General features: G+C 42.7%; 1 protein-coding gene across 1 annotated transcript in view; it reads left to right on the forward strand.

Annotated features, from left to right (window-relative positions):
- LOC126999330 (uncharacterized) overlaps nt 1-15679 on the forward strand; it is a gene marked incomplete at its 5' end in the record, with an annotated part of 22491 nt that extends 6812 nt beyond the window's left edge. The window contains 7 exon segments of the mRNA XM_050861800.1: nt 4664-4852; nt 5419-5501; nt 5732-5870; nt 9081-9248; nt 10612-10797; nt 11139-11258; nt 11642-15679. Coding sequence (XP_050717757.1) covers nt 4664-4852; nt 5419-5501; nt 5732-5870; nt 9081-9248; nt 10612-10797; nt 11139-11258; nt 11642-13101 — 2345 coding nt within the window.
- Nucleotides 15680-16563: the final 884 nt, after the last annotated feature.

A 16563-nucleotide genomic window follows, 5' to 3' on the forward strand; every position in this document is an offset into this window, starting at 1 on the left:
TCTACCTGTAATTACCTGGATGTTGGCTCTTGTAGTTTTAATTGGTCATAGTAAGTTGTAAATAATATAACGTTACTTTCCATACTAACACATTTTTTTTTACTTGGGAGGAAGAGAGAGGGGAAGAGGGGCGGTTAGGAGGTTGGTTATGCCTTTCTCCTACCTGTTATTACCTGGATCTTGCCTTGCCTTCTGTTTGTTTAATGGGTCATAGAAAGGTGTGTTGTAGAGGTAACATAACGTTACTTTCCATATTAACACAATTTTTTATACTTGTTAGGAAGAGAGAGGGGAAGAGGGGCGTTTAGGAGGTTGGTTAAGCCTTTCTCCTACCTGTCATTACCTGGATCTTGCCTTCTTTTTGCTCTAATGGATGATAGGAAGGTGTGTTGTAGAGGTTCCATACTAACGCAATTTTTTTTTTTTTACGTGGGAGGAAGAGAAAGGGGAAGAGGGAAGGTTGAATACGGGCTTTCCTCTACCTGTAATTACCTGGATATTGCCTTCTGTTTGCTCAAATGGGTGATAGGAAAGTGTTAGGGGGATTAAAATTGTATACATTCTCTCTACTAAGAACTTTTTTTTTCGTTTAGGGAGGGAGAGAAGGGAAGGAAGAGGCTGTGGAGGTTGGCTATGCCCTTTTCCTACCTGTAATTACCTGGATATTGCCTTCTGCTTGCTCTAATGGGTGATAGGAAAGTGTTTGTGGCATTGAAATTGTACATCCTCTCTACTAAGAACTTTTATTTTCGTTTGGGGAGGAAGAGAAGGGAAGGGATAGGATTAGAATGTTAGTTATGCCCTTTCTTTACCTGTAATTACCTGGATATTGTCTCTTATTAGTCTAATGTGTCATAGGAAGGCGTGTAATTGGTCATTAAACTTTACTCTCTATACTAACATTCTTTTTTAACTGGGTAAGAAGGAAAGGGAGAAGGGGAAGGTTAGAAGGCTGGTTACGCCCTCTCTCTACCTGTAATTACCTGAATATTGCGTTCTACTTGTTTAATGGGTCATAGGAAGGTGTTTTAGAGGTAATATAGCTTTACTTTCCATACGATTACTTTTTTTTTCATTGGTGAGGAAGAGAAGGAAAGGAGGGGCGGTTGGGAGGTAGTTGCATCCTTTTCCCTACCTGTAATTACCTGGATACTGGGTTCTATTTGTTTAATGGGTCATAGGAAGGTGTTTTAGAGGTAATATAGCTTTACTTTCCATACGATTACTTTTTTTTCATTGGTGAGGAAGAGAAAGGAAGGAGGGGCGGTTGGGAGGTAATTATCCCTTTAAACTACCTGTAATTACCTGGATAAGTCATAGCAAGGTGTTTTAGAGGTAACATAGATTTAGCTCTCCATACTAAGTACTTTTTACCATTGGGGAGGAAGTGATGGGATGAAGGGGGAGACTTAGCTTAGTTACGCCCATTCCTCTACCTGTAATTACCTGGATATTGGCTCCTTTTGGTCTTATGGGTGATAGGAAGGTGTGTTAGGGGCAATAAAACCTTACATTCTCCCTATTAATAGACTTTTAACAGGGGAGGAAGGAAGGGAAGAGGGGGAAGGGAGGGGGAGGAGGGGTGGTAAGTAGGTTGGTCACGCCCTTTCTCCCTACCTGTGTAATTACCTGTACCGTGGATCCTCTTGCTAGATCAGGTGGGCTTTTTTGTGTCTTCTTTTTTCTGCCCTTGAGACAAAGAAAGAAAGAAAGAAAGAAAAGGAAAGAAAAAGAAAAAAATAGAAAGAGAAATAAAATAAAATAAAAAAAACAAATACCATAGAGAGAAAGGAAAGATAGAAGTTTTTTTTTTTCCTTATTCTCAGCATTGACGAAAAAGAAAATATATAGACACACACAAAGAGAGAAAGAAAGGAAGAGAAACGGAAAGAGAGGTAAATGAAGAGAGAGAAAGAAAAAGAAAGAAAAATAACAGCAATATACTTCCTTAAACCCAACACCAGTAAGACCAAGAAAGAGAGAAAAAAAGAAAAGAAAGAAAAGAAAAAGAAAAAAAGAGAAATGAAAAGAAAAAAACAATAAAAAGCACCGAACTCTCTCTACCTCGACACCAATAAGACACAGAGAGAGAGAAAGAGAAAATAAAAATAAAAAGAAAAAAACAAAGAAAAAAAACAATAGTAAAAAACACCAATATCGTAACTCCACCACCAATAAGACACAGACAGACAGACACAAAGCCATTCATCCGACAAGACAAGAATGAGATATAATTTTCTTTTTCTTATTCTTTTCTTAACTTTTGACGAAATATGACTCAGTTCTTTCGGCCAGTTCAAGGCTGAGTGGGTCTTGTTTTTCCTGCACTTACTCGCGCTGCTTGAACGAGGGGGGGAGGGGGGAGAGGGGAAGGGGAAGGAGGGAGGGGAGAGGAGGAGGAAAGGTGAAAAGGGAAGGGGGGAAGTGAGAGGGGCTAAGGGGAGGAGAGAAGAGCAGGAGATGAGGGAAAGTGGAAGGGGAGAGAAGGGGAAGAACGAAGGGGAGGGGGGGATGGAAAGAGGGAAGGGGAAGGAGGGAGAGCAAGGGGAGGAGTAAATTGAAAAGGATTGAGAGAGGAAGGAATGGGAGGGGAGAAGAGAAGAGAGAGGGAAAGGGACGGAGGGGAAGGGAAGAGGGAAGGTGAAGACAAGAGAGAAGGGAGAGGAAGGAAAGTGAAGGTGAGAGGGAGGAGGAGGGAAAAGGGGAGAAAAAAATTGAATAGAAAAAAGGAGGGGGTAGGAGACGAAGAGAAAGGAAGAGGGAGGACTGGGAAGAGGAGGAGAGGAAGGGGAGGAATGGAAGGGAGGGAGAAAAGGAAAGGGAGAGGAGAGGAGAGAGAGAGAGAGAGAGAGAGAGAGAGAGAGAGAGAGAGAGAGAGAGAGAGAGAGAGAGAGAGAGAGAGAGTTGACACAGAACACACACACACACACACACTGACACAATCCTCGTCAAATATCTCACCTGCCAATCACTGCAAGTCACCTCAAGTCACCTGTGTGTGCGTGCGTGCGTGCGTGAGTGAGTGAGTGAGTGAGTGAGTGACCGACTAACTTACCTGACGCAATCCACCTGATGATTGTCCAGTGAAAGTGAGTGTGTAATCATTATATTCTCTCTCTCTCTCTCTCTCTCTCTCTCTCTCTCTCTCTGTGCCTTTGTTTGTGGTGTTTGATTACTTTGTTGTTGTTGTTGTTGTTGTTGTTGTTGTTGTTGATGTTTCTCTTCTTGTTCTTGTTATTGTTGTGGTTGTTGTTCTTCTTCTTCTTTTTCTTCTTCTTCTTCATCTTCTTCTTCTTCTTTTTACTCCTATTCTTATTATTGTTCTTATTATCATTCTTCTTTCTCTTTCTTCTTCTTCTTCTTCTTCTTCTTTTTCTTCTTCGTCTTATCATCATCATCATCATCATCATCATTATTCCTACCAACACCTCTTTTTCCCAATTTTCCCTCGTCATCCATTTACTCACTTATCTCCTCATTATCATCATTTTCTTCTAGCTCCTCCATTCGTCCTCGCATTAACCGCTATCTCTCATCATTTCTCTGTAACAACATCAACAACAGCAACAAAAAAAAAAACATGTCGGACGTTAACATTTTTTCCTCTTTTTTTTTCTCTCCCGGACACACAATGCTCGGTTTCACTTTCCCGCCCTTTGTTCTATTGCGTTTCTTTATATTTGATAACGCTAAATTTTTTCCCCTCTCCCTCTCCCTCCTCCTCCTCCACCTCCCTTCCTCTAAAAGCCATATTGTTCACGTTCTAATTACCGGGAAACAGAGGCTCTTTATTGAACGTTCTCTCTCTCTATCTCTCTTTTTTTTATAATTTTTCACCTCCGTTCGGCTTCAGGTAAGGCGTCGGTAATGAGAGCCAGGTGCGCCGATGTTATTATTTTTATGTGTGTGTGTTTATGTAGCTTTTATTTTATTTTTTCCCTGAGGCGTATCTGTTGTATTGCGTAACTTTGCTTGTTGTGTTGTGCGCGTGTGTGTGTGTGTGTGTGTGTGTGTGTGTGTGTGTGAGTGCGTGTGTATGTGTGTTTGCTTTTCATTTGCCTTGTTTTGATCTATCTATGTTTTCTATTTGTTTATTTTCTCGCCATTATCATTTCTTTCATTTTCTTTTGTTCCTTCTCCTCTTTATCGATCTCAGTCCACCACCATCATCTCATACTTTTTCCCTTCCATCTTCTATTTCCCTCTTTCCCCCTTCCTCTCTGTTCTCCCTTCTTTCTTTGCTTCTCTCTTCCACTTTTCTGCTCCCTCTTTCTCTTCCGCTTCCCACTTCCACTCCCTCCTTTTTCCCCTTTCTTCCTTTCCTTCCCTCTTCCACTATATCCTTCCCCCATCACTACCACCCCTTTTCTTTCCCTTCCATCCTCCTCTTCTTCCTTCCTCCTCTTCCCTCTTCCCCTTCTCGTTTCCAAGCATACCATCACCTTTCTCTTCCCCTTCCTTCCTCCTCTTTCCCATCCCTTTCCCTCTCCCTGACGTCACTACAATCTCCATCACCAACCACACACTACCACTACCATACATGTAACTGTCACCACTCACAACCAGCCTCACACTCACTATCTCTCCTCACTCACCATCACCCCTAAAACAACCCCCTCCCCTCCACCCACCCCCCACTCACTTCCTCTTCCTCCTCCTACAGACTTCAACCTGGCGAGGGGTAAGCGGGCCTTGCAGAGCGCTACCCTTTGGTCCTACGCCCCCGAGATGGCCGTGGACGGAAATGCAGACACTTGCTCCTTCACGCCACGCGGCCCCGACCCTCGCTGGTGGCAGGTCCATCTAGGTCATAAGTTCAACGTGCTGACCGTCGGTGTCACGATTAGTCCAGGTGAGTGCAGGTGTGGTGTGGTGTTAGGTGTTTTGTTGAGTTTTTTTTTTTTTTTGTTTTTACAACCAAGGAGACAGCTCAAGGGCACAAAAAAAGAAACCATAATAAAAAAAAAGTCCGCTACTTGCTGCTCCTAAAAAGAATCCAAAGAGGTGGCCGAAAGAGAGGTCTATTTCGGAAGGAGTGATTATGACTTTCCTTGTCTTTCTCTCTTCCTTTCCTCTTCTTTTCCTTAATTTTCTTCCTTATTCTTCCCATCCCTTCCTTCTCTTCTCTTTCTTTTCTCCTCTTTTCTTCCCTTCTCTTCTCTTCTCTTCTCTTCTCTTCCCTTCCCTTCCCTTGCCTTCCCTTCCCTTCCCTTCCCTTCCCTTCCTTATATTTCCTTCCCATATCTTTCCTTCCCTTATCTTTCCTTCCCTTCCCTTCCCTTCCCTTTCCCTCCCTTCCCTTCCCTCCCCTTCCCTTCCGCCTCAATCATTCAGTCCATCACTCACTCACTCAATCGGTCAACTACACAACCACAAAATCACTAAACAACCACTTAACCAATTTTCCTCCGCCCGTAGGTTCGGTTCAGGAGTTCACCATCTACGTTATCGAGCTCCTGGCAGACAACAAGGCGCTCTACAAGCCGTGCACCACCTTTAAGGTAAGCACGGACTACTTTCTTCTTCTTCTTCTTCTTCTCTTCTTTCACTATCTCCACTTTTCTTATCTTCCCTTTATTTTTCTCAAGGTATATCTATCTGTCTGTCTGTCTGTCTGTATGTATGTATGTATGTATGTGTCTTTTACGCCTTTTTTTCCTTTTTATTAATTTGTTCTCTCTACGGGTGTTTGTATATATGTGTAGGGGTGACATGTACTTCTTCGTTCCAGGGCGTGTTCCAGACCCACAAGGCGCTGTTCCACTGTAACGACGGCTTGGGTCACCCCGGCCAGTTCGTCTACATACGGGACGACCGGGCGGACCAGGAGTACTTCGGGCTGTGTGAGGTGGAGGTGTTCGCCTTCAGAGGTACGTGACAGTGGTAGTAGTAGTAGTGGTAGTAGTGGTAGTAATGGTAGTGGTAGTGGTGCTTATCTAAAGAGATGTATATACCTGTTTGTACATTTGTATATAGTATTGTAACTTTTGTATTGTTTTATCATAAATGGGATTGTACAGTCAGAGGAGCTTTCTTGCATTACTAAATGATAATGAAAGTGATAACAAGGGACCGTAAAGGAACATTGAAAGATAATTGATGGCTTATATATATTTTTTTTTATGTGTGATTCATTTCATGCTTTATTTTTATTTCTTAGGGCATTTTTAAGGTTTAATTTTTATTTCTTTAATTTGCCTCATGTCTTATTATCATCATCTATTCTTTTTTTTCACCTACCATTTATTTTCCTTCACATTTTCTTTATATTTTTTTTGTATATTTATTTTTTCCTCCTATTCATTTTCATTTAACCTTCTCCTCCTTTTATTCTCCCCTTTTTCTTTATTCCTCCCTTGCTTCCTTTTCCACTATATCACTTTTATTTTCCCCTCTCTTTCTTTTCTTTATTTTCCTCTATTTTTTCCATCTCTTCCTGTTCCATTTATTCCCCCTTCACTTTTACTGTCTGGAGGTCGGTCAGTCGCTCTTTACTCCCTCACTTCACTTTTATTTATTTTTCTCATGTATTTTATGTCCCGTTATTTGGTAGATCGTTTCCCTTCACCTGTGCAAGAAATGGTCTCACTTTCACCTCTTTATTGAAACCACAAAGACCACCTGAGGAAAAGATTTAGCGAGAGAGAGAGAGAGAGAGAGAGAGAGAGAGAGAGAGAGAGAGAGAGAGAGAGAGAGACCTTCCTACAGGGCAGTTTCAAGTCATCCTTAATAATAGTCAGAAATATATGAGAACTATTATTGTTTCTTTCTTTGTTTCCTTTCTTATCTTTTTTTTTGTCCACTAATTCGTCTTGTCATTTCTGTACCACAATTTAAATTCTGGTTGAGGTTTTTTTCTCTTATTTTGTTCTTTTTCTAGTTTTTTTCAGATTTTTTTTCTTTTCATTTTTGCTTCAGTTTTCTTTTATTCATTTTTTTTTATTTATTTTAACTCATTTTTCCCTCCTTACTCCATTCCTTTCTTCCTCACTCCACTTTTTCCCTTCTTCACTTTTTTTCCTTCTCACTTCACTTTTTTTCCCTTCTCCACTATTTTTCTTTTCACTCCACTTTTTTCCTTCTCACTCCACTTTTTTTCTTCTCACTCCACTTTTTCCCTTCTCACTCCACTTTTTTCCTTCTCACTCCACTTTTTTCCTTCTCACTCCACTTTTTTCCTTCTCACTCCACTTTTTTTCCTTCTCACTCCACTTTTTTCCTTCTCATTCCATTTTTTTCATTCTCACTCCACATTTTATCCTTCTCCACTTTTTTCCTTCTCACTCCACTTTTTTTCCTTCTCACCCCACACCTCTTTTATTTTCCTCTCTTGATTTTCCTAATCCTATTATTTTTCCTTCCTCTTACATCTTCCTCCCTTCCTATTATTTCCTAGCCCTCCCTTTCTTCTATTTTCCCCATTTTTCATTTTTCCTTCTCTTCTATTTTCTATTTTCTTCCTTTTCTTTCATATTTTCCCCAATTTTTATTTTCCCTTGGTCATTTTTATTCTTTTATGTAATTATGACTTTCTTTTTTTTCTTCTCATTTTCTTGTCATACTTTTCAATTTCATTTATTGTGGTCATTCATCATAATTTTTCTTTTTTCTTTTTTTCTTTGTCATTATCAGGAGAAATCATGCAATGTCATTTTATTTTACTGCTTATCATTACTTTTCTTTCATTTAACATATTATAATCATTGTCTTTGTGTATAGTGTGGGTGCAAATGTTTTATTATTATTATTATTATTATTATTATTATTATTATTATTATTATTATTATTATTATTATTATTATTATTATTATTATTATTATTATTATTATTATTGGGCACGGTACTAATCTTGCTTTACTAACTTTTTTTTTACTTTTCTTTACTCCTTGCTTGCTTTTCTTATTTCATTTTAACACACATTTTCTTACTTTTCTTGCTTTCATATTTATTTCTTACTACTTTCTTAACTTTCTTACTTTTAACTCACTCACATTTTTTTCTTACTTCATTTTAACTCATACATTTTGCTTCTCACCCCCCCTGCCATTTTTCTTCCCCCTCCACCCCTTCCTTACTCACTCCACTCCTCACTCCCCCTTTGTCCCTCCTCACTCCACTTCTTCCTCTATGCATTCTTTCTACCTTGCTCACTCCACTCCTCACTCCCCCTTTGTCCCTCCTCACTCCACTTCTTCCTCTATGCATTCTATCTATCTTGCTCACTCCACTCCTCACTCCCCCTTTTTCCCTCCTCATTCCACTTCTTCCTCTATGCATTCTATCTATCTTGCTCACTCCACTCCTCACTCCCCCTTTGTCCCTCTTCACTCCACTTCTTCCTCTATGCATTCTATCTACCTGGCTCACTCCACTCCTCACTCCCCCTTTGCCTCTCCTCACTCCACTTCTTCCTCTATGCATTCTATCTATCTTGCTCACTCCACTCCTCACTCCCCCTTTTTCCCTCCTCATTCCACTTCTTCCCGCACGCACTTTACCTCCATCCTACTCACTCCACTCCTCACTCCCCCTCTTTCCCTCCCCACTCCACCTCTTCCCCTATGCATTTTACCTCCATCTTTCTCACTCCACTCCTTCCCTCTCTCACTTCACCCCTTTCCTACCCATTCCACATTTTCCCATCCACTTTCCACTCCTATTTTTTTATCACTCCACTCTTTCCCTTCCTATTCACTCTCCCCTCCATCCCTTCTCACTCCACCTTTCCCCCTTCATTTCCACCTCATACCCCCTCACTCCACTCCCTTTCCTCCTTACTCCACTCTTTCCTTGCTCATTCTATTCCCACTCTTCCTCACTCCACCCCTATTCCCTGCTCTCCACTCCATTATTCCACTTCCACGCCTCATCAATTCACGCTTTTTCTACTCATTCCACACTTATTCTTCCTCCCTCTACTTCCATTCTTCCTCACTCCACTTCCCTCCTTCCCCATCACTCATCAATCCACCCGTTCCACACTTATTCTTCCTCCCTCTACTCCCATTCTTCCTCACTCCACTTCCCTCCTTCCCCCCCATATCACCCCCGCCCCCCTCACTCCACCCCTTCCCCCACAGAGCGCATCCCCTGTGGCGAGCCGGAGGTGCCAGTGGAGGGGGAGGTGGAGAGGGAGGGGGAGGGGCGGGCGCTCTACACCTGCCGGCCGGGGTTCAGGCTGGAGGGCGACGATGTGCTTACCTGCTCCTCCAAGGGAAAGTGGCAAGGACAGGCCCCCAGGTGTAAAGGTAAGGAGAGAGAGAGAGAGTGAGAGAGAGGGATTAGGTACTGGAAAGATAGACAGATGGAAGGGGAAAATAAAGGGAAGAAAGAATAGAAAAAGAAAGAAAGGGAAGGGAAAGAGAAAGGTGAGAGAGAGAGAGAGAGAGAGAGAGAGAGAGAGAGAGAGAGAGAGAGAGGAGAGGTACTGGAAAGAGAGACAGATGGAAGGGGAAAATAAATAAAGAAAGGGAAGAAAGAATAGAGATGAAAGAGGAAGAAAGAGAGAGGAATAAGGAGACATAGAGACAGAGACAAGTAAAACAAGGGAGAGACAGATAATAGAGAGATAAAGACAAATGGAAAAGGAAAGGAGAGAAAGAGAGAGAGAGAGAGAGAGAGAGAGAGAGAGAGAGAGAGAGAGAGAGAGAGAGAGAGAGAGATTTTTTGCCTCTTTTTTTATGTGTAAACCTTTTTTTTATGATAGATTTCCTTTATTTTTTTTCCTCCTGCAACTGGTTTCTCCATTTTTCCACTTTTTTTTAACTCGGGGTATTTTATTTCATTCAAAGACGACCATATATTTTGCCTTTATTTCTCACTTCTGTAAATAAAAAGAATAATATGTGCTGTCTAAAAACTGCTGGAAAAATGACCACTGATATTATTTTCTGCTTTTCATTACTGCTTACTAACCATGTACAACCGAATGTAAATATATCCACAATAACAACTGTAAATATGTGTACTGCTTAAATTAACTATGTAACCTAATGATATGTTTGGTATTAATTCTTATAGTCTTTTGAGGTTTATGAGAGTTAAGAAATCATTAAAACCTGCTATGTCGGTCTATATATTTTTATTTTTACTGTTGTGTTCCCTTTCAGTTAGTCAGTTGGTCAATCAGTCAGGCAGTCAGTGAATAGAATCAATTAACCATTAACCCGGTAGCTGCGGGGATCATGTTTCTTAAAGGCCCCTCTAAGCAAGAAAAATGAGAAAAAATCATCACTCACGCAAACCATTTCATAATATATATCAACGCATTTGTGATCAGTTTACGCATCATCTATTTTGGAGGGTTTATATCATGGCAAAAAGTTGTCCTATCGCTGGTACACCGTAAAGCCACAAACTTGGCCCGTCGCTGCTACCGGGTTAAACTTTCCAACACTCAAACACCCATTAAGACAAACAAATAAACAAACAAACAAAAACCCACAGCCACTCCCAAACCCAAATTTCCACCAGCACAGCACCCCACCCCACACCAATTCCCCACCCACCCCACCCACCCCAATGCCACTCACACCCTCACCCCTTACATTCTCACCCCACCCATCACCCAACACCACAGCTCCAGTCTCCCTAACCTCCCCATACCCTCAGAATCCCAGTGCCCCGCCCCGCCCCAAATCACCAACGGCTTCATGGAGGTTGCCAACTTCCGGGGCGTGTATGGGCATGGCACAGTCGCCACCTACACCTGCAGCCCCGGGTACAAGATGGAGGGCCCTGCCACGCGCACCTGTGACCACACCGGGGCATGGACCAGCGACCCGCCCGTGTGTAAAGGTGAGTGGGGCAGGGGTGTGGTTGAGGGGGAAGGGGGAAGGGGATGATGGGTGTGGTAAGAAGAATGGAAGTGAAATAGGAAGGAAGGAAGAAGGGTTGCCAGGAGAGGAATAAAGAAGAGGAAGGAAAGGAAATAAGAGGAAAGGAAGGAAGGAAGAAAAAAAAAAGTTCAAGGGAAATAAGTGAAAAAGGGAGGATAATGATACAACACAACTGTACCATGAACATGAGAAAAACACACGATTAACCTCCTTTTCAGCCTTTGGAAATATGCAGGTAAAAGGCAGAGTGTCTTAGAATACTGACCATAACTCCCACCCACCCCTCTCTTCCCCTCCCAGCTGTGACGTGCGGGCCTCCTCCTACCTTCCCCAACGCCCGCCACATCCTCCTCAACTCCTCAACCAGCTGGAATGGCATCGCTGTCTACACCTGTAACGATGGACACAGACTACACACAGGTAAGCAGTCAGCACAGGTAGAGTCTTAACAAATAAAACAACACAGGTAAATCATCACAGGTAAATGTCTCAAACCTAAGCCAGCACAGGTAGATGCCGCATGGAGATGACAGCACAGGTAAGAGTCATATGATGGTTCAAGTGAAGGTATCATTTTGTTGGGTTAGTCTTCAAAGCTTCCAAGTTAAAGGGAAAAACAGTATCCTTATGTTCGATACCCTTCATTTATTCTTTTATCTGGTGTATTTTAAGTGCCGTTGCTTTTTTTTTTCTTGAGAGGAGAAGAAATATGCAAGAGAGGGAATGAAGGTTATTGTATTGAGTCCCCTTCCCCTCCCCACTTCCCTCCACAAATTCTTCAGCATATATTTGTCCCCCCACAGACACCAAGGACACTGTGACGACCTGCCTGGAGGAGGGGGCGTGGCGGGACATCAACGTGACCTGCGTACCCCTCAGCGCACCCTCCCCTCCCCTGGCTGGGCTGAGGGACGGTGAGGGGCGCGCACTGACCTTCGACCTCACCCAGCCGCCGCAACAGGGGGAAGGGGAGGGCACGCAGGGGCTGGTGGTGGCTCTGGCGGTGGTGGCGGGGCTCCTGACGGCGGCCATGCTGGTGGTGGGGACGTTGTTAGCTCGACGGCACCTCTCCTCTACCTCCGGGTCCCTGCGGTCACTCGTCAAAACCACCCCCAGTAAGGAGTCGACCATGAACGGGGGGATTGTCGGACCCCAGCAAAACCATTCCTTCTCCCACACCAGTAGTAGTGCGACCCTAGGCTCCCCCGACACTGAGGACCCCCCTTTGAGTGACTCCCTGCGGTCATCCCTCTACCAGCAGAACCTCATGAGTCTCCCCCTTCAGCCGCACTCCACGATGACCTCAATCACCGAGTCAGAGCTGGACGATGACCCGAACTACGCGCACATCGTCGGAGGGAATGACCCGCCTTACGAGAGGGTCCGTAACCGCTCTGAACACAGCTACGAGACCCTACGAAAGAAGTCTCTGGGCTCGGATCTGGAGAGCGACGCGGAGAGCACCAAAGAGGAACAGCAGGATAAGGAAAGCATCGGGTATGAGTCTGTGGCGAAGGGGCGTGAGGCGGGATATGAGGTTGTCGAAGGGAAGCACCATGACTATGAGACTGTGAAGGAGAAGGAGCCGGGGTATGAGGTGGTACGGGAGACTCAGGACCATGGGTATGAGACCGTCTCCGAGGCCGGGCCGAGACAACACAGCTACGAGACTTTGAAACCACGTCCTCCGCCTCCAAGAACAGATAAAAAACCAGCCTCAGCGACCATATCCGTATCCTCCCCTGCTCCCTCCCCTGACCCTGAGACAGTTCCTGATATCCTGCAGGACCTCACAGTACTCCAAGGGGCTCAGGATATCCCACCGGAGATCCAGGCACTCTACGCTCGAGTGGATAAAAGCAAAAAACGGAAAAAAGCGAAAGGAGTGGAAGAAGGTGAGGAAGGAAGACTGACTCCTCTCACTCCACCTCACTCCCCTCTCAGTCATCAACTGTCCTCCTCCTCCATCTCCTCCTCCACTAAAGATGTCTTCCCACCAGAGAGGAGGGTAGAGGGAGGGTCAGGCCCCCCCAGTGCTACCAAAGATCTCATCCGTAAATTCAACCGACTCAACAGTGATGAGGAGAGTCACTCGTGCCCAAGGAGTCGACAGGGGAGTGTTGCCAGCGACTCGGGCAGCCTCAGACCCCTGCCCCCCCTCCCTGGCAACCCCCCGACACCTCCCTCCTCCTCTGGCTCCCCTCCTTCATCCCTCTCCTCGGCTCCTCCTTCCTCCGCCTCTTCCTCACCCATTCCTAGCTAGTCTTTTGCATGCTATTCCTCCTCCTCCTCCTTCTATTCTTCATCTCTCTCTTCTCCTTCCTCCTCTTCCTCCTCCTCCACACCCAGCTAGTTTTCTGCACCCTCTTCCACCTCCACCTCCCTTTCTTCATGTTGCTCTTCCCCATCCTCTTCCTCCTCCTCCTTCTTCCTCCTCCTTATACACACCCAGCTAGTCTTCTAATACAATGTCACCATTTGTGTGTTAGTCAAAGAAGTAGCATTATATATATATACCATGAATACCCTTCTATTATTATGACTATTATTATCACTATACTCTTGTTACAATCTGAAGAAAGTCATATGTTAAGGGAGAATACTCATAACACTACAATGAAGTGCGTACCTATATATACGTACCATGCAAGCTAATCAGATGCATTATATAGATAGTCGTGTCGTGTGAGTCGTTATGCATCATACATCACCTAGAGTCTTAGCAGATGTTATTTTTGTACATGATACCTCATTAATGAAGATAAGAAACTGTTGTATAATGAGAGTAAGGGAGAGAGAACGACACCCAACTGGAGACGTAGATGAAGGGTTTGAAATTGCATGAAGGAAATGAAGAAAAAATCAATGGTTAGGTTATCTTTGTGTGTTAAAAATGCATGAAATTGAACTAAAGGAGGACTGATGGAAAAGAACTATGTTGAAGAGAGAGAGAGAGAAAGAGAATAACACCCAACTGGAGAGATAGACAAAAGGTTTAAGAGATGAATGAAGGAAATAAAGAAAATAATCAATGGTTAGGTTATCTTTGTGTGTTAGTAATCCATTGAAACTGAACTAAAGGGGGATTAATGAAAAAGAAATATAGAGGTGAGAGAGCTAGAGTAATGCCCAACTGGAGAGAGAGACAAAAGGTTTAAAAGTTGAATGAAGGAAATACTCAACTGTTTGGTTATGTTGTGTGTTAGAAATGTATTGAAACTGAGCTAAATAATGAATGAAGAAAAGAGGAAAATATACAGTAGTGAAGAGAGAGAAAAGGAGAAAAAAAGAAAGGTATAAAGCTGTTTGAAGAAAATGCCTGGTTGTTGAAATATGTTTGAGTTAGAAATCCATTGAAATTAAACTAAATGAAGATTGATGAACGTAAAAAGAAATAAAGTTGAGAGAGAGAAAGATATAAAACTGTTTGGAGAAAATACCCATTTATGAAAATATGTTTGGCTGTTTGAAATATACATTGAAATCAAACTAAATGAAGATAGAGGAAGAAAATGCAAGAAATGAAAAAGAACGAAAAAAAAAAGTTAGGAGCGAGAGAGAAAGCAAATGTTGTTGAATTTTATGTATGTCAGATATACATTGAAATTAAACTGAATACATTAACAGTTAACTAAAGGATACAACAATTGTGCCTTATATATTCAGGTTTCCAGTGTCTTGTCATTTAAAGGAAGAAAAAAATGGAAAAATATGAATACTGAAAAAAAAAAATGTAGAAAAATAACATCCTCATTTTTTTTCATCTGTACTATATATTTTTGTACACCGGTTCATGTATATCAAAACTGTATATTCGTGTATATTCAGCCTGTAGCCCTGTATGGATAATTGTGATATATTAGTAATGTATAAAAGTGTACATATTTATTCCTCATGTAATTCATTTATTCTTTTTTTATGGGCAAATTTGAAGTGCAATTTTTTCTCTAAGATGGAAGAAAATAAAAGTGAGAGGGAGTGTTTTTTTAATTTTTTTTATACTGTATTAGTCCCCCTTGCCTCTCTTCCCCCTTCCCCTTCCCCTCCACAACCTCCACCTCAGACTTTCCAATCCATGTTTTATTTCCTTCACCCTCTCTTTGCAATCCCCCCCCCCATCACATCTCCATCCCCTACTATACTCTGCCACACTTCCCATCCCTTCTATATTAATTTTCAGCCTGTATTTTTTTTCCATTATATATCCCCCATCCATTTCAATCACCTCCTCCTCCACTTTCGGTTTTCATACATTCATTTCTTCCACTCTTCCTCCTCCACTTTTGCTTTTTACACATTCATTTCCTCCACTTTTTCCACCACCTTCTCAACCGCTATTACACATTCATTTTCTCCACTTCGTTGTCCTCCTCCTCCACTTCTACTACCAACACAACCATTCTTTCTTATTTTCCTAACTCCCTTCAACTCCACCTCCTACCCTCCATTTCCTCCTCCTCCATCCACTTCTGCTACTAATTAACACAACCCATTTATTTCTTTAACTCCATTTTTCTATCCACCTATCCACACTGCTCGTTTCTCTTCCACCTTCATTCCCTTCATATCTACTACTACTACTACTACTACTACTACTACTACTACTACTACTATCACCACCACCACCACCACTACTACTACTACTACTACTACTACTACTACTACTACTACAACTTCTGTACCACCAAAGCATCATATAGCACTTCATTGTATCAAGACATTGTACTATAATTATATCATATCTTCTGTAATGTCATTGTTTATGTCTGTATAAAAAATGCACTTAAGTTAATCTGTCTGTTTGTCATGGAAAATACGCCTCATAAACAGTTTCACGACTATATATTCTTTTTACAACCTTTCTCTTCCTTCATTTTATTGCATTTTTATATTCTTGTGTTGTCTCTGTTCACGTTAGAGTGGAAATTTAGCCCCGCCCACCGTCGACTAATCACAAGCAGCCTTGGTAGAAAGTGGGCGTGGCTTGTGTGTCAGCCAATGATATGCCCTGGATGGCCTAAGTGCATGTGGGAGGTAGAAGGGGCAGGAAATAATTAGACTACCGTAAAAATAATCCATTCTAATAGACGAAATGCTTATAATGTGGCTTAGTGTTGGTATATTACTGATGGAGGATTAGCTGGGTGTGAATGAAGAGGAGGCGAAGCAAATCGAAGAAAATGAAGGTGGGAAGGATCGAGGATAGAAGAGGAGGAGGAGTAAGGAGAAGCAGAAGAGCGAGATAAATGGGGGAGAAAGAGATGAAAGAGCGAAAAAAAATATATGTTGGGTAGGAGGAGGAAGAGGATCAACATTAAGCACACATGGGTCAGGAATACCAAGACATCTCTTCATCCGGAATTAACTTCTTTGGTTTCTACTATTCAACTAACCTCCCGTTTCTGACAGCGGGCTTTGTTAGCGCGACGTGAAGTTAATCGCGAATCTACCTTAGGGCTCGTCCCAAAAAAGGTGACTGGCCTGCCAAAAATTAGTGAATCTAAAACCAGCTAAATGAACATCATTGAGACTGCCTTGCTCCTCCTCAAAGATTTATCCCCTAGTGCAAAAATGCTCCCTCCCTGCGCGGGGGAACACGGGCTAAGCCTATTGGCAGGATGCCGACAGACCGACTCTATCGGCGATCGAAATCTAGCCGACCGAGTCGGTCTGTCGACGAGGACTGGCGTGTCAGCGAAACTCCGAGTTAACAACCGAACACGAA

The sequence above is a fragment of the Eriocheir sinensis genome, chromosome 16, assembly GCF_024679095.1.
Source record: "Eriocheir sinensis breed Jianghai 21 chromosome 16, ASM2467909v1, whole genome shotgun sequence".
Classification (NCBI taxonomy): domain Eukaryota; kingdom Metazoa; phylum Arthropoda; class Malacostraca; order Decapoda; family Varunidae; genus Eriocheir; species Eriocheir sinensis.